The sequence below is a fragment of the Scyliorhinus torazame genome, chromosome 21 (genome assembly GCF_047496885.1).
Source record: "Scyliorhinus torazame isolate Kashiwa2021f chromosome 21, sScyTor2.1, whole genome shotgun sequence".
NCBI classification, from domain to species: Eukaryota; Metazoa; Chordata; class Chondrichthyes; order Carcharhiniformes; family Scyliorhinidae; genus Scyliorhinus; species Scyliorhinus torazame.
The window spans coordinates 16673281-16691201 of record NC_092727.1 but is presented as its reverse complement, the minus strand read 5'-3'; the positions used below and the strand labels follow the sequence as shown (position 1 = coordinate 16691201).

General features: G+C 48.2%; 1 protein-coding gene across 5 annotated transcripts in view; it reads left to right on the top strand.

The window, feature by feature from the left end:
• Positions 1 to 16380, top strand: part of alg9 (ALG9 alpha-1,2-mannosyltransferase) — a 308329-nt gene extending 291949 nt beyond the window's left edge. For 4 of the 5 annotated variants that reach the window (XM_072486571.1, XM_072486567.1, XM_072486569.1 and 1 more), the window contains one exon: positions 15712 to 16380. In XM_072486571.1, the coding sequence (XP_072342672.1) occupies positions 15712 to 15756 (45 nt within the window). In that variant the 3' untranslated portion in view covers positions 15757 to 16380. The remainder of the gene's footprint in view (positions 1 to 15711) is intronic. The other variant, XM_072486570.1, reaches the window with a different exon arrangement.
• The last annotated feature ends 1541 nt before the right edge of the window (positions 16381 to 17921 follow it).

Below are 17921 nucleotides of genomic sequence, written 5' to 3'. Positions count from 1 at the left end.
TAGCCGAGGAACTAAATAAGTACTTTGCGTCAGTCTTCACAGTAGAAGACATGAGAAATATCCCAACAATTCAGGAGAGTCAGGGGGCAGAGTTGAATATGGTAGCCATCACAAAGGAGAAAGTGCTAGAGAAACTAAGAGGTCTAAAAATTGATAAATCTCCGGGCCCAGGTGGGCTACATCCTAGAGTTCTAAACGAGATAGCTGAAGAAATAGTGGAGGCGTTAGTTATGATCTTTCAAAAGTCACTGGAGTCAGGGAAAGTCCCAGAGGATTGGAAAACCGGTGTTGTAACCCCCCTGTTCAAGAAGGGAACAAGGAAAAAGATGGAAAATTGTAGGCCAATTAGCTTAACCTCGGTTGTTGGCAATGTTCTAGAATCCATCGTAAAGGATGAGATTTCTAAATTCTTGGAAGTGCAAGGTTGGATTAGGACAAGTCAGCATGGATTTAATAAGGGAAGGTCGTGCCTGACAAACCTGTTAGAGTTCTTTGAAGAGATAACAAATAGGTTAGACCAAGGAGAGCCAATGGATGTTATCTATCTTGACTTCCAAAAGGCCTTTGATAAGGTGCCTCACGGGAAACTGCGGAGTAAAATAAGGGCCCATGGTATTCGAGGCAAGGTACTCACATGGATTGACGATTGGCTGTCAGGCAGAAGGCAGAGAGTTGGGATAAAAGGTTCTTTTTCGGAATGGCAACCGGTGACGAGTGGTGTCCCGCAGGGTTCAGTGTTGGGGCCACAGCTGTTCTCTTTATATATTAACGATCTAGATGACGGGACTGGGGGCATTCTGGCTAGGTTTGCCGATGATACTAAGATAGGTGGAGGGGCAGGTAATATTGAGGAGGTGGGGAGGCTGCAGAAACCTCCTCCGATGAGGGAAAACAAGACAAGAATCAGTCTCAAATAACGAGGCAAAGTACCAATGTGGAACGGGATGCACAGACCCCCCAGACCACAGACAGGGAAGGAAATAAAGCACGCCGAGATCATCAACCTCTGGTGGATGGGAACAGCAATATGACCAACGGACACCAAACGCCGGACATTAAAAATAAGGTCACAGACCAACTCCAGAAATTAACAAGCAGCAACAACCCAGGCGAAAACCGGCCTGCAACCCCAACACCCACTGAATGCCACGCCGGACGCCAGGGCTACACTACCCCCCCAATGCATCCCCGTCGAGTTCACGGGCCCAGTGCGGACCAGGACAGCTTTCTCAGCCCTGCAACTGTGCAACAGTTTGCGAGCACCACCGGCCTGCTGGGGAACATCCAACAGCTGGAACACCCAACTGCATAGACTCTGGACTCTGAGACTGGTAAATCTACCTTTTTAAAATGGGGTTTAAAATTGCATCTATTAATGTGCGAAGCATTAAAGATACTTTGCGGTGTGTAGCCACACTCAGCTACTTAGCAAACGTGAAAGCCGACCTACTGTTCCTGCAGGAGTGTGGAATTCCGCACCTCAGCAACTACAGGCGCTGGTCGAGCTGGTGGTCCCACGGGCCATCCATCGGGTCAGGAGGAAACGACTGTCGTTCCTCCGGCCTGGGTATTCTGCTGCGAGGAAGCAACTTCACCATCTCCGACGTTAAGGAGGTAGTGGGTGGACGCCTCCTTGTAGCAGACGTTAAATACAAAAACATCCCTCTCAGACTCATTAACGTGTACGCCCCGGCCGTAAAGAGTGAGCGGCTGGCAGTCCTTCAGCAACTCCCGCTGCTGTTGGCCACCTCCAAGCCTGTCATTCTGGGCGCTGACTTCAACTGCATCATCGATGAGGCTGGACGATCCAGCAGAGTCAACAGCAAACTAGACACTACCTCCAGGCTCCTGATGGAAACGGTAAAAGACGCCAAGCTGCTCGACGTCTTCAGCAACCCTGCAGACGGAGCGCAGCGTAGATACACATGGTCACGGCCAGACGGGTACGTCCGCTCCAGGATAGACTTCTTCTTTGTGTCCCGTGCTTTCACGGTCAGGTCCACCGTCGTTAAGCCGGTGTTCTTCTCTGACCACTGCCTCCTACTGGCCGACTGCCTCCTGCAGGAAAACCAGGGGGCGGGCAGGGGGACATGGAAGCTGAATGTAAAACTGTTGACTCCAGAGAACCTCGAGGAACTTAAAAGGGATTACAAAGGTTGGATAACCGTGAAACCCCTCGTTGAGTCTCCACATCTCTGGTGGGAAGCAATCAAGGGGAACATCAAAGGTTTTTCATCCTCAAAGGCATTCAAAACATGAGAGAGAGACGAGGGGCCATGTCCAGACTCCAGAAATATATGCAGAATTTGCTCCAGCTGCAGTCGATGGGGGTGGATGTCAAGGAGGATCTCCAAGAGGTGAAGAGCCAGCAAGCCTCACTCTACACCTCAGAGGCCTCCAAGGTTATCTTCCGTTCCAGAGTCCGCTCCGTGGAGCAGGATGAAAAGTGCTCACGCTTCTTCTTCCAAAAGGTGCACAGAGAGACCTCTGTGGTCAGCAGCCTGAAGGAAGAAGATGGCTCTGTAAAGTCATCGCAGTCTGACATCCTGAGGATCAGTAAATCCTTTTATGCCGGACTGTGTGATCTGAAGCCAACAGATAGCACTGTTTCCCAGACCTTCCTGTTGTCTATCACGGAGGTCTTAGGCGACAGCGAGCGGGAAAACCTGGACAAACCGCTAACTCTGGAAGAGCTGACAAAGGCCGTCAGGTCCTTTGAGACGAGTAAAACTCCCGGAAGCGAGGCCTTACCGGCTGAGTTATATTCGGCTCTATGGGACTGGATGGGCCCAGAACTGCTGGAAGTGTAAGAAAGTATGCTTCTGGAACGCAGCATGTCAAAATCCATGAGGAAAGGCATCATCACCCTCATCTACAAGCAGAATGGGGAAAGGGAAGAAATTCGAAATTGGCGACCCATTTCACTGTTGAATGTGGATTATAAAATTCTATCCAAGGTCATCGCCAATCGGGTCAGGTCTGCTCTGGAGTCGGTGATCCACCCTGACCAGACCTGTGCTGTACCCGGCAGGAAGATCTCTGATAGCCTTGCGCTACTCAGGGATACGATCGCCTACGTGCAGGACAGGAGGGTGGACACCTGCCTCATCAGCCTTGACCAGGAGAAGGCTTTTGACAGAATATCGCACACCTACATGATGGATGTGTTCTTCAAAATGGGGTTTGGGGAGGGAATTCGCAATTGGATCAAACTGCTCTACACAAACATCTATAGCGCAGTCTCAATCAATGGGTGGGAATCAGAAAAGTTCCAGATCAAATCCGGAGTCAGGCAGGGCTGCCCTCTCTCCTCTGACCTGTTTGTGTGCTGCATAGAACCCTTTGCCGAGTCCATCAGGAAGGATCCGGGTATAAGAGGAGTGACGATCCCAGGCAGCAGAGGCGTGCAAGTTAAGGCCTCCCTGTACATGGACGACGTCGCCGTCTTCTGATCGGATCCCGCGTCTGTACGCAGGCTGCTGAATGCCTGCGACCAGTTTGAACTGGCCTCGGGAGCCAAGGTAAACCGCGGCAAGAGCGAGGCCATGTTGTTTGGGAACTGGGCCGACCGGTCCTTTGTACCCTTCACTGTCAGGTTAGATTACCTGAAGATGCTGGGGATATGGTTCGGAGCGGCTGGGGCGTGCACCATAAACTGGGAGGAGCGCATTGCCAAGGTAAGACAGAAACTGGGCTGGTGGGAGCAACGCTCCCTCTCCATTGCGGGCAAAACCCTGGTCATCAGGTGTGAGGTACTCTCGGTGTTACTGTACGTAGCGCAGGTCTGGCCCATTACCTGACCCTACGCCGCAGGAGTCACCCAGGCCATCTTCAAATTCATCTGGAGATCCAAGATGGACCGTGTCCGAAGGGACACTATGTATAAACCTCTGGATAAGGGAGGGAGAAACGTATCCAGCATCTCCCTCATCCTGATGGCCACCATTGTGTGCAGCTGCATCAAGCTGTGCGTGGACCCCCGGAATGCAAACACCAAGTGTCACTACATACTGAGGTTCTACCTGTCCCCGGTGTTATGAAGGATGGGCCTGGCCTCATTGCCGCGGAACGCTCCAAGTAGTTGGACCGTGCCGTACCACCTGTCCCTCGTGGAAAAGTTTTTGAAGAAAAACACCTTCGACCACAAGGCAATGAAGCAGTGGTCAGCACCTAATGTCCTCAAGGCCCTCAGGGAAAAGGACATTGTGGAGGACGTTGGACGGTTCCCTGAGTAGACTGTCAGAGTCATCTGGCAGAACGCCTCATCACCAAAACTTACAAACAAGCATCAAGACCTAACTTGGCTGGTGATGTACACCCGAAGACTCAGCGCCGTTGCACGCTGCCCTCGGAGTGGCTGTGGTGGAAATGAGACGGTCACCCACCTCCTTGTGGAATGTGCCTTTGCAAAGAAGGTCTGGAGAGAGATGCAGTGGTATTTGTCAAGGTTCATCCCGAGCAGCTCTGTGACACAGGACTCTGTGCTCTACGGACTGTTTCCAGGGACACACACCGAGACAAACATCAACTGCTGCTGGAAGGTCATCAACTCGGTGAAAGACGCTCTTTGGTCTGCCCGGAACTTGCTGATCTTCCAGTGCAAAGAACTGTCCTCGACCGAGTGTTGCAGACTGGCACATTCCAAGGTCCAGGACTACGTGCTGAGGGACGCACTCAAGCTTGGGGCAGCTGCCGCCAAGGCGCAATGGGGAAAGACCACTGTGTAAGGTCTTACCAGCAAATGTACACTGAGGGGCGGGTAACGGTGTAAACCCCCCTCGGTCTGGGTCATTAACACTCCAATGTATAAAAGAAACATGACGATGTAAATATTTAAGAAAGAACTGTAACGTGAAGAGGGATATGTTGGTAATGCCATCCCAATTGAATGGAAGAAAGTCAAGGGAATGTGTAACTCTGATGGAAATGTACAGTCAGGACAATTCAAAATGTTCTGTAATGTTTATTATAGATTTTATGAATAAAGTATATTTTTTGTAAAAAAAAAAAACTGGTCTCCACAAACGGGGACCAGATGTTATGGCACTCATGGGGGTCTCCCAAGTGATTGGAGGCCCCCAAGTGCTTGCCCACTGAGCAGGGTGGCACCCTGGCACTGCTGGTGCAACCTGGGCACCCTGGCAGTGCTACCTGGGTGCCAGCCTGTCACTGCCAAAGTGTCCGGGTGGCATTGCTAGAGTGCCAGGTTGGCACTGCCATGGTGCCAAGGTGGACTTTTGTGTGTGCTGGCTTTCGCGGTGGGCCTGGGGACCTCCTCATAGTGTGTTGTTGTCAGGGGTTGCGTTGGGGGCATTAGAAATGGCGTCCCGATCGTTCGCTACGCTGAGCAGTTCCGGTGAGTGGAGCTCCTCAGTGCCGAAAACAGGGCTAGATGTGGCCTCGTCCATGCGTTACCCGCAGGAGCCCCTTAAAAAGCACCCCCCCCCCCCCCAGTTTCTCTATTTGAGAGGTATTTATGTTTGTGTGTTTAGATTTCAACTTCCCATTCCCACACTGTGCTGAGCTGGGTCACCATGAGAGTGCAGCCCCCAGCTATCTCCATGGACACCAATAGTCTAGGAACAGGAAGAGGGGGGGAGCGCATTAGCCCCTTGAGTCTGTTCCCTGAGCAAAGGGAGTGGCGCCGATGAGTCTGTTTCTGTATCTGTTACCTGAGTACAGGTCTTTTGTTCTGGGGAAATGGGTCATTAGAATGCAAAGTAGCTGGGGTTTCGATAGCGTCTAGTTATCTGAGTTGCCAATATGCATAAGCTCTGAGCGTCTGAGTCCTGGGTTGACCATATTTCCCATGGTCCTTTGCAGGTGGCCATATTTCCCTGGATCCTTTGCAAGTGGCCATCCCAGATGGCTACACTACCTTCGCTTCTGACATGGTTGGCTTTAATCTTTAGGCTGTGCCCCTTAGTTCTGGACCTAGATTTGCAAAGCAGCAGAATACGTTTCCCTCGAGCTATCCTATCCTTTCCTTCAACACCTCGAAAACTTTGATCAAGTCACCCTTTAACCTTCGAAGTTTCAATGAACTGAACCCTAGGTTGTGTAATTTCTTATTATTATTTAACCCTGTGAGTCTAATTATCATCCCAACGACCTCTACCACCTAGTACAAGGGTAGCAGACACATGGGAACACCACCACCTGTAAGTTCCCCTCAAACCCGCACACCATCCTGACTTGGAGCTAGAACACCTCACTTACGACATCCACATCCCATGAACAAATTTTTAAAATAAATACTCGTCCACCTACAGCGCACTCCCTCTAAGGCCAGTATATCCTTCCTTAGGCGTGATGCCTAGAACTGCTCACGGTGTTCCACCAGTGGCCTACCCAAAGCTTTGTGCAATAAAAGCATGCCTTCTATTCAGCCACCAGCCTTGCCCTTTTTAAATGCGACATTCCCCGCTAACTGACCCAGTAGGGGTCTTTCATGCTCTGTATGCAACAGAATCTGAAACCTGCACATACAATAAAAAAAACACATTCATTGCTCCGTGACACGAGACAGCCAGAGAGGAAATCTTCCCCCTTTTCCCCAAACTGAATACTAAGGAAAAGCAAGTTTGACTCATTCACATGAATGGTTCAGTGGGTGGATTCCCCTCCTTCCATTGTTGTAATGAGCCTGAGACGCTGGGTTCTAGTCCCAGCCTGTGGCACACACGCTAACGAGGGTTGACCTCTATGGGTTGTCCTGGAGTCTCCAAGAACTTTTAGAAAAAAGCTCCTGGTCACTCTGCAAGCACCCAAGGAAAAACGCCACCGGGGGTATTTTCTTCTTCAAATGGTACCTGTTTCCCAATTTTCTTTGAACACTCGTCTTATATAGTTGTGGACAAGTGCTGCAGATGCAAGAAAAGTTTATGCGACCTGGCGGGGCAGTTGGGGGGGGGGGGGGGGGGGGGGGGGGGGTGGTCATGTGATAAAATCCTCTGGGAAATATCCAATCCTGGCATTAAGGGGGGAAAAATAAACTGGGAGCCAATAAAACTTTTCCGTCACCCACCACACATTTTAATTGTCATTGTTACCATTGTGGCTGAATGCTGTAAATCTTCAACAAAAATGTCTTGAATGTTAAAGTTTCCACTAGTTGGGGATAACTTGCGTCAGGGAATGGAGCTGAGACTTGGCTGTGGCCCAGGACTGTAGTGAAAAGAAGGCAGAGAGAGAATAGACGATATACAATAGCTTAATCTAATGTCATCATTGAGTCAGAATAAATCAGTAAATCCACTTGCAGGAAGGAGAACCTTTGAACATAAAACCGGCTAAATATTTATATTAACTGCAAGCCCTGTGCAGATAAAGCGCCACAAATGAAGCAGATATATGGAGCCTACCCTTTGGGCGCCGGGGCGCCATTAGTCTTAACTTAAAAGTTTATGTTACAGCAACTTCAACTTGTACGGCGTATCCTCCTTACTCTGTCATGCTAGTTTACTGTACCCTCCAGTAAAACATTCAGGATGATTGCTTTTCCATTTGTCAGGCTGCTGTCAGTATCTGTACAGGAATCTTCTTTTAATATGGTGCATAATGAGGTCATGACACTAGCTGTGAGTATTCTCTATGAACCCGGTGATGTTTGAAACATTTCGCAGTCTCAGGGTATCATTCAGCTCTTCCTGTCTATACTGAAAGCCAGTGAGTGGCGTGAACATTTAAATTCTCATTTTACACTCATTACGTCTTGAATTTAAACCTCATATGATTTTGGATTAAAGGATAACATGCAGGCTCTTAGGTAAAAGGTGATTAATATAATCAGGTGGTTTCAGCGCCTGCTGGCCTTCACTGTTGTTGAAAGATTGTCAGTGTGAATCTCATTTTAATAACCACCTCTGGGGCAGTAATAAAGATGTCTAATATAGATTCAAATGTAAATCATTAATTTACTGTTAAGACTGATGTGTCTCTAAAGACAGGCTTCACTCAATTCCTGTAATAGTCCAAAATGCTGCAGGCCTCTTAAAAATAAAAGCAGATTGAAAGCCAAGCCCTTTTCCAAATACTGAAAATTGTCCATGTGAATTGCAATTCAAACATGTTTCTTTGCATGGTGCAAGATTGTGTAAGCCCCATTAATCGTTTTTTGAGCGTAAAAGGAATGGTTCTGGTCTCCATTATGCCTTCAGACAGAGTGGGTTTGTACATACATACACCTGTAATGTTCAACGCTTTGGCAATGTTGCTTTCAGAATGTTCTGGGATTGCGTATCAACCTCATGTCCAAATATCTCCATGGCCTTGCCCCTCCGTACTTCTGTCAACGGCTTTTCAGCCCGATGATCCACCCCCACCGACCTCTCGGCTGTCCTCCAGCTTGTCCCCACTTCCTTCGCCCCGCCATTGGCTGCCATGACCTCAGCCGCCTGGGCCCTAAGCTCTGCAATTCTTCCTCAAATCCAATCGCCCAACACACTGACTATACTCCAATGTACTCAAGCCCGAGGAAAGAGACTGGAATTATGCTGCCACTTTTACGTCACAAAGCTTCACCTCCATATGAAAATGGCAGCCTGGGGGTTGGGCCTGCTCTCGTTCCAGAATATGGGGAATAAAATGGTGTTTGGCCTCCTTGCGAAGGCTGTCCTGCACATATTTCTTGACATTCCAATGACCATGGAGAGCATAACTTGAGTGCAAGGTAACAGATGCTTCTGGCAGTCTGTTAAATCTCCTGGCACTCAAGAGTCTTCTTAATGTGAGCTTTCGTGCCTGAGCTCAGCATTAATATTGTGTGGACACACACAGGCATGGAGCGCTGCTGATGGGAAGAAGAACATTTGCAACCCAAAATAGAACAGTGATCTTTCTGCTTGCACTTTGCATCGAGACCAGTAAATTCTGAGCCGTAAATGAAACCTGAAAACTCCATATTGTACACCCTACATATAGTGTCTATATTATTCTCTGACGTACAGAAATTGCTGTTCATCACCCCACAGAATACTCATTCGGAATGAAAACATCTTGGGCGGGGTTCTCAGTCCTGCCAGACCACTTTTCCGGTGCGGCGCCTCCCCTCCCCCGCCGGCAGCGGGATCCTCCGTCCCGGCAGCCGGCCAATGGGGTTTCCCATTGTGGCTACCCCCACGTTGTGGGGAAATCCGCAGGCGTGTGTGCGCTGCCGGCGAAGCGGAGGATCCAGCTGTCGGAGAATCCAGACCCTTATTTTGAAGTATTTCACTCTTAAAAGTAATTGCAACTGCGTTAACTACAATCACTTTAGTTTGTCTTTTTTGACCACCATTCTGACTCCTGCTGTTGGCGGTTCTGGCCTTGCTCCCTGCAAAGAAAGGATTGAGGATCTGAACTGATCTGAACTGAAAGAGGACTGAGTAGAGCGAGGTTCACAAGAATGGTTCCAGGGATGAGAAACTTCAGTTGCGAGGACAGATCGGAGAGGTTGAGACTGTTCTTCTTCGAGACGAGAAGTCTGAGAGGAGATATGATAGAGATGTTCAAAATCATGAGGGGGCTGCACAGAGTAGACAGGGAGAAACCATTCCCGCTCGTAAAAGGATCAAGAACGAGATTTAAACTGATTTGCAAAGGAAGCAAATGTGATGTGAGAAAATTCACGAGTGGTTGGAGGCTGGAATGCGCTGCCTGGAAGTGTGGTGGAGGCAGGTACAATCGATGATTGTTTGAAATCAAAACAATGTGCACGAGCACAGGTGAATGGCATTAAAGTCATGATGCTCGTTTGGAGACCAGGTGCACACATGATGGGGCAAATGGCCTCCTACGCCATAACAATTTGTGATTCTGTGAACTAACAGAAACAAAGTCCCAATTTAAAATTGTGGCTATAACACTATTTAAATGAGTACTTATCTTTTACATCTGGGAGTTCCCATGAAGCATGTTTTCTGCTGCTCCTTTACATTAATATTCATACCTTTAGCCTTGTGTTCTTAGTTAAGCATTGCAAACGTGTCCTACATTAAATGATGATATTCCTTTCAGATTTCTCCCAGATCCTTGCAGTAATTGGCATTGTTCACCATCTCCCGTCACATACTCTCACTGCAGATGACTCAAAGATATGCAGGGCAGAAGGTAGTATTGAGTAAGCAGAGCTGCAGAAGGGCTTGGACAGGCTAAGAGAGTGGGCAAAGAAGTGGCAGATGGAATACAATGTGGAAAAGTGTGAGGTTGTGCGCTTTGGTAGGATGAATGGAGGCATTGACTATTTTCTAAATGGGAAAAGGCTTAGGAAATCGGAAGCACAAAGGGACCTGGGAATCCTTGTTCAAGATTCTCTTAAGGTTAATGTGCAGGTTCAGTTGGCAGTTAGGAAGGCAAATGCAATGTTAGCATTGTCAAGAGAGCTAGAACATAAGAGCAGGGATGTACTCCTGAGGCTGTATAATGCTCTGGTCAGACCCATTTTGGAGTATTGTGAGCAGTTTTGGGCCCCGTATCTAAGGAAGGATGTGCTGGCCTTGGAAAGGGTCCAGAGGAGATTCACAAGAATGATCACAGAAGTAAAGAGCTTGTCGTATGGGGAGCGGTTGAGGACTCTGGGTCTGTACTCATGGGAGTTTAGAAGGAAAAGGGGGGATCTTATTGAAAATTAAAGGATATTGAGAGGCCTGAGTAGAGTGAACGCGGAGAGGATGTTTCCACTTGTCGGAAAAACTAGAACCCGAGGGCACAGCCTTGGATTGAAGGGACGATCCTTGAAAACTGAGGTGAAGAGGAATTTCTTCAGCCAGAGTGTGGTGAATCTGCGAACCTCTTTGATGCAGAAGGCTGTGGAAGCCAAATCACTGAGTGTCTTTAAGACAGAGATAGATAGGTTCTTGATTAATAAGTGGATCGGGGGTTATGGGGAGAAGTCAGGAGAATGGGGATGAGAAACATATCAGCCATGATTGAATGGCGGAGCAGACCCGATGGGCCGAATGGCCTAATTCTGCTCTTGTGTCTTATGATTGCCTTCTCCTCGTAATGGGTGGTGTTCCCACCAGAAATGTGTCTGTAAATTGCCTTTGCAGAGGCCACCAGGGTTGCTGAGGCTAATTGCTGCAATGTAATTTTACCTGTTGACTTTGAACCATTTTATGTGGCAACCCATGGGCTCACAGCTGGATTATCAAACTCTGACATTGGTATCAGTTAAAAGGCGCTTTACCTGCCTGCGCGGAAATAAAGAATCATTTCACATTGTGGGGCAGCCCCGGGCTGCCGGCAAAACGAAGCAACCCGACGGCGGAGAATCCAGCCCCGTGTTTTTATTTAAGAGTCGGTTTGTTGTCTGGATCAATCATTGTCATTTCCCACCCATTGGGAAACATAGCTCATTCTTTGTTAGTGTTTCAGTCCTTTAAAATCAAAGGTTTAATGACCCTGGGCTAATTTGCTTCATACTTTGACTGTGAACAAATCTACTGATACACTGTACACGCAAAGCACTCCATTGTATGGTCTATCATTTACAAACCTCAAACGTGATTTATCATGAAAAGTTTAATGTATCTTCTGGCATCAAGCAATTAAATGCTGTGAAATAGCCGCAATCGCTGAGCGTTCCTTTATGATATATACAGAGTGCCTCAGATCTGCGCTGCGGCATAAAATCTCATTAATGCAACTTCTTATTACATGGCCCATTTTGCAAACACGATTACAGATTAAGTGCATTGACAGACAAGTCCTGAATGAAGCAAGCCACCAGCTCCCGCACCATCGGGACAAAGTGGGTGATGCAAAAGATGAATTCCAGGCTTATAATCAACTGACTGTAAATTCAGGCAGCTGTTTAAATTGTTCCCGCTCCATTCTGACGGTTCAGGACATTACCTGCACCCTTCCATTAAATTACAGCTCGCAACTAAACTCCCGAGTTGCTTTTTCTTTAGCTCCTCGAGTGTTGAGCTCCTCTTCGCACACTTTCCTATTTTTTTAACCATTGCTGGTTTATTTCCAATATTCATTTCTCTCACCTTCTTAAATGCACAAACCTCGGCGAAAGGTCAAGGCCGAGGAAGCAGGATGTACAAAAAAATAGGATGGGAAGATGAGAGGGAAAATTTACACTCCTTGTCGGAATTGGACTTCCGGTGGGAACAGTGGCCTTTCCAAAAGTTTTCTCACCTTGCGTCATTTTGTCTTCAGTTGTTTTCTTGGGTGATTGAGCAGTGTGCTTGATTCAAGAGAAAACCTCACAACAACAACTTGCGTAGCGCCTTTAGTGTAATGAGGCATCCCAAGATGCACCACGGAAGCGTGATAAAACAAAGTTTGACACTGATACACCATCAATTCACAGCGAGACCATATGAACAAGTGAACGAAGGCTTTATTACACAAAGAACTAGCCTGCCAGGTGACTTCTGTACAAATGAGCGCCACCCACTGGGCGCAGGACTATATACCGTCCCGGGGGGGGCGGAGCCCACCGGGGTTCCAGCTCAATCCTTAAAGGTTACACAGGCACCATATCTCCTGGTGAATACATTTCACCACAGACACCGAACCACGCTAGGAGATATTAGATCAGAAGACCAACAGTTTGGCCAAAGAGCTAGGTTTTAAGGAGTTGAAGGAGGAAAGCAAGGCAGGGAGAGGGTGCCAGAGATTAGGGTTAAGGCCCACTCCCCCACCTCACAAGCAAAGAATGAAAGAGGGATAAAGTGTTTCAGTGCTGCGTGGTCTGGGTACTAAAACCCGCAGATTCAAGGTAGGAGAGCAACTTGTCCAGAGCTTTTAGTTCTTGACTTGCAATGAATGCAGAAACATGAGCTTAAAGAGCTAGGTGGAAATGCAAACGATCGCTTGGTTCTCCAATTGATCTAAGAAATCTGTCATCTTATCATTTTCAAGCAAAGCTATTGCTGCATGTCTCTTCTGCTTGTATCATGGAAAGGTTTTCCTTCAGAACTGCCTGCCGAGCACGAATCAAATTTATTTTCGAGCATTATCAAAAGGGTGCTTTCATGGGCAAATTGATTTTCTTTTTCTGACACACATTAAGGTTGTTACAGTATCCACAAACTAGATTTTGAACTGGGCTGAATATTCCTGCGGGTCTCGGCTCCACCTGTGAGTCGTGAGCCCAAGCATGATATCAGTGCGCCCATCGGAACGCAGCCTCCAAGTGGAGGGACAGCATCAGGGAGGCATCATGTTGGGTTTTCCAACTTCATGCCTGGCTAGCACTGTGGCTTCACAGCGCCAGGGTCCCAGGTTCGATTCCCCGCTGGGTCACTGTCTGTGCAGAATCTGCACGTTCTCCCCGTGTCTGTGCGGGTTTCCTCCCACAGTCCAAAGACGTGCAGGTTAGGTGGATTGGCCATGATAATTGCCCTTAGTGACCAAAAAGGTTTGGAGGGGTTACTGGGTTACGGGGATAGGGTGGAAGTGAGGGCTTAAGTGGGGCGGTGCAGATTCGATGGGCCGAATGGCCTCCTTCGGCACTGTTTGTTCTATGTTCTTCCCAGCCCCCACAACCGCCAAACGCACCCCACGGAGCCAGGAAGATTCACCCCATTAACTCAAAGGTAAATATCTGCTTGGTTCAGTTCATATTGCACTCACCTCTGACCTACCAACCTGTTGGGTCAACCTCTTGAGACGAGTATGCAAGGCAGGCTGACACTCCAGTCCGTGTATTACTAAAAGATAAGATTAAAATGAGGCCTTGTTGACCAGTTACAGTAGTTCAGTTCATTGGAGGTGAGTGGATATATCTCCCAGGGTCCCAGCCAACATTTCCTCAAGCCATCACCCCATAAATAGACTAATTGGGCTACATGGAAAGACAGACACAATTTTAACAGAGGAAAACCTTGAAGCTACTGAATTCAGTATTATTAGAACGACCTTGCACTATGGGCCTTATCCAGCTTCTTTGCGGTTTCTCTTTCTCATTGCTAAGAACTGCAGTGTAGGTCTCTGCTCATTAAACTGCGTTTAACTGGGGGTCAGTTGGCTGGACGGCTGGGTTGTGACGCAGAGCGATGGTAAAGAGCGGGTTCAATTCCTGCACCGGCTGAAGTTATTCATGAAGGCCCCGCCTTCTCAACCTTGCCCCTCGTCTGAACTGTGGCGATCCTCCTGTTAAATCACCACCAGTCATCTCTCTCTCAAAGGGGAGAGCATCCTCTGGGACTATGGCGACTTTCATTTCATTTAACTATGCTTCAGCAACTTTGTCGAATTTATGAGCTCTCCCCTTCATCCTCGGTCAGCGGTAGGTCCCGATATCCTGACCCGGCTGCGGAATTGCCTCTGTGACTTCCCTTTGGGAGGAGGTCTGGTCAGACCGACACTGTCCCATGATGCAGAGGGAGTTTGAATCGAAGGGCGGGCCAAACTATAGACGCCATGGACGCCTTGCAGCTCCTGCACTCCTTTTCCCGCGTGCTCCCGGGATAGCGAAATCTCGATGTCCCGTTTCCAATCCAAGGTGGGCTCTGCCAACAGCTTCCTCTGATCGGCCGTGCTGTTTCTGCCGCACACTAGCCGATCCCACAACATTTCTGAGAAGGATGGTCCGAACTCGCTATGCTCAGTCTCAGGCAGGTCAAGAATTCAGTGAATTCACAGGGAGACCGCACTGCTGTATGAAAATTATACAGCTGTTTAATTACGCAAGGGTCATAGTGCTCCGAAACCAAAGCGACCAGCCCATCAAAGGATTTGGAGTCTGGTGCAGCCAGGTAAGTCAGATTCTACATGATCCCAAAAGTCTGGGGCCCACAGGCAGTCACGAGGAGAACTTTCTAAATCCCAAAATCGTGTTTGCCTGGAAAATATACCTCATGCACTCCGCATACTGGTTTCAGTCTTCCAGGCCTGAATCAAAGGCTTCCAACTTCCCGAATAGCAGCATTCTGAACTGCTAAGACCCTACGCCCTGGGCTAGCAAATTTCCAGTGGCTAGGCGGTTCCACGAGCGAGTCCGAAGTTTCCTTTCTGCTCAAGGCGGCATCTCGCTCCCAGCACCGTCCTTGCTGGGAGACGTAACCACGCCAGGCCCTGCTTAGGGCTGGCTTTTATGTTCGTTTGTATCGAGCTCCAGCTGGGTGGCCTCCGCCCCCTATCTGGGAAGCTTGTACGCCACGGGTCCTACCGGGAGATCAGTAATTGTTTCCCCGTGGTCCCCGTGGGGGTTATAACAGTTATGAAGCACTTTGAGGCGTCTGGTGCTTGTGAAAAACGCGATATAAATGCAAGTCTTTCTTTTCCTTTTGCGTGCGATTTAGCTGCCATATTTCCATACAAGATAATACAAGACGTCAAGGGTATTTAATATTTTTTAAAATAAATTTAGAGCACCCAATTCTTTTTTTTTCAATTGGGGGGCAATTTAGCGTGGCCAATGCACCTAACCTGCACATCTTTGGGTTCTGGGGAAGAGACCCACGCAGACACGGGGGGGAATGTGCAAACTCCACACGGACAGTGACCCGGGGCCAGGATCGAACCCGGGTCCTCAGTGCCACGAGGCAGCAGTGCTAACCACTGCGCCGGGGGCCACCCTACCTCAAGGGTATTTAATTGGCTGTAACTTTGGGACTTCCTGAGGCCAGGCCAAACACTATATAAATGCGAGTTCTTTCTTTTTGCTGTAACCGGCCATCATTATTGCAATTCTTAATTACAGTCACTGCCGTGTTTTTTAGCATTTGCATAGACGATACTGATTCCGTTTTGATTTTCTTTGTGCCTCAGGTCTTCACAGCTCTTCCGTGCTTTCTACATTCCCATCTTGTCTGAACAGTACACTGTGTATGCAAACTACACGATTCTCAAACCCAGGAGATCGAAGCCAGTGCGGAAAAAGAGCGGAGGTTAGGACACCTCACCTGCAAGAGAAGAAGGAGGGAGGGATCTCAATCAGAGACAGTGACTTTCCAGCTCTGCACCCCCCCCTCGTCTTGGTTAATGAATAGGTGTTTACATTTCTTGCCTGTCCTGTAACAATGTAAGAAGAGTTTGTTGTGTGCTCTGCCTGCATTTTTCCTTTCTCGTACTTTCCCCGAGATTTGCTGTGACTTTCGGGCAAGACAGTGGACCATCTGCTATAGCCCACAGAGGATAGCTTTAAATGCATTCCACATAACAATAAACAAATGTGTGCGTCACAGTGTGTTTTTCTGGAGTAATAGTTGTACATTCCCATCTGCCTCTGACCAATCCAGCAGCTGGGGTCCGTTCCGAAGATTGTCAGAGTAAAAGGATGTGTCTTCAAATTCAGCTTTATACAGCCAGGAGTCTCCTGCCATTGTGATCTGGGCATTAATTTCTTTTGCCAAGTTTCCACGTTTCCTTTACTGCCTAATGGTTAAGAAGAAAAATTGAACTGTGACATAAATAAAATCATGTCGTGCCCCAGTGAAATATTCTGTGATATTTTCATCCTAAATTACTGCTTTGTTTCCATCTTCGCTGCTTCGCCAGGGCTGAGAGAGAGTAAAAGCCTGTGCCACACATGGCTCTCTGGCTGCTGTTAGTGTTGCTCCAACACCTGCTAATGTTGGCAGGGCTGCCTCAGTATCTTCTGCCGGTCTGCTGCGGGCAGACGAGAGCTGGCAACTGCCCCGGAGACATGCCACCTTTGAATGTTAGTTGCTATTCAAAATTGGGAGTCGTAGGTTGCGTAGCTGTCCCATGGTGTAATGACCAGAAGAAGGTAAATGGTTCTGTGCACCCAGCAGATGGAATCGATAAGTGTTTGCACATTTTCTGCAAGATCCCCTTAAAATATGTGGGAGGCGCCATACTTTTAAGCTCTGATACTTAATTTCTTGAGTGATTGAATTCAATATTAAAACATGACCAAAGATCCTCGCTCCCTCTACTATTATGATTGTGAGTGAACTGATTCAGGACAGCATGGTAGCACAGTTGTTTCACAGCTCCAGGGTCCCAGGTTCGATTCCCAACTTGGGTCACTGTGCGGAGTCTGCAAGTTCTCCCCGTGTCTGCGTGGGTTCCTCCCACAGTCCAAAGATGTGCACGTTAGGTGGATTGGCCATGGTAAATTGTCCTTCGTGGCCAAAAGATTAGTGGGGTTACTAGGTTACAGGGATGGGGTGGGATTAAGTGGGGTGCTCTTTCCAAGGGCCAGTGCAGACTCGATAGGCCAAATGGCCTCCTTCTGCACGGTGAATTCTATGATCTATGAAAACAAGCCCCTTTAGAAATCTCTCCTTTTGCCATCTCTATGAGAAATACATTTGGAGCAACTCAACCCAACTCCTTGTGCGGGTGTGTATAGTAACCTAAATGTCCTGTAATACGGGGTGGCATGGTGGCACAGTGGCTAGCACTGCTGCCTCACAGCGCCAGGGACCCGCCTTCAATGCCAACCTTGGGTGACTGACTGTGTAGAGTTTGCACGTTCACCCCGTGTCTGCGTGGGCTTCCTCCGGGTGCTCCAGTTTCCTCCCACAGTCCAAAGATATTCAGGGTAGGTGGATTGGCCGTGCTGAATTGCCCCTTAGTGTCCAACTGTGCAGCCTAGGTGAGGTTACAGGGATAGATAGGGTGCTCTTTCAGAGGGTCGGTGCAGTCTTGATGGGCTGAATGGCCTGCACTGTAGGGGTTTTATGATTCTAATTGCCTGTCTCATTCATAGAATCTGGCGATGGTATAGGAATTTATTCAAGTGAGAATGTTCTAGCTGCCACACATGTTTAGCACAGTGGGCTAAGCAGCTGGCTTGTAATGCAGAACAATGCCAGCAGTGCGGGTTCAATTCCCGTACCAGCCTCCCCGAACAGGCGCCGGAATGTGGCGACTAGGGGTTTTTCACAGTAACTTCATTGAAGCCTCTTTTGACAATAAGCGATTATTATTATATGTCAGGGGGAAAGCATTTTCCCTTCACCTTGTAGGTTAAGACCATAAGACATAGGAGCGGAAGTAAGGCCATTCGG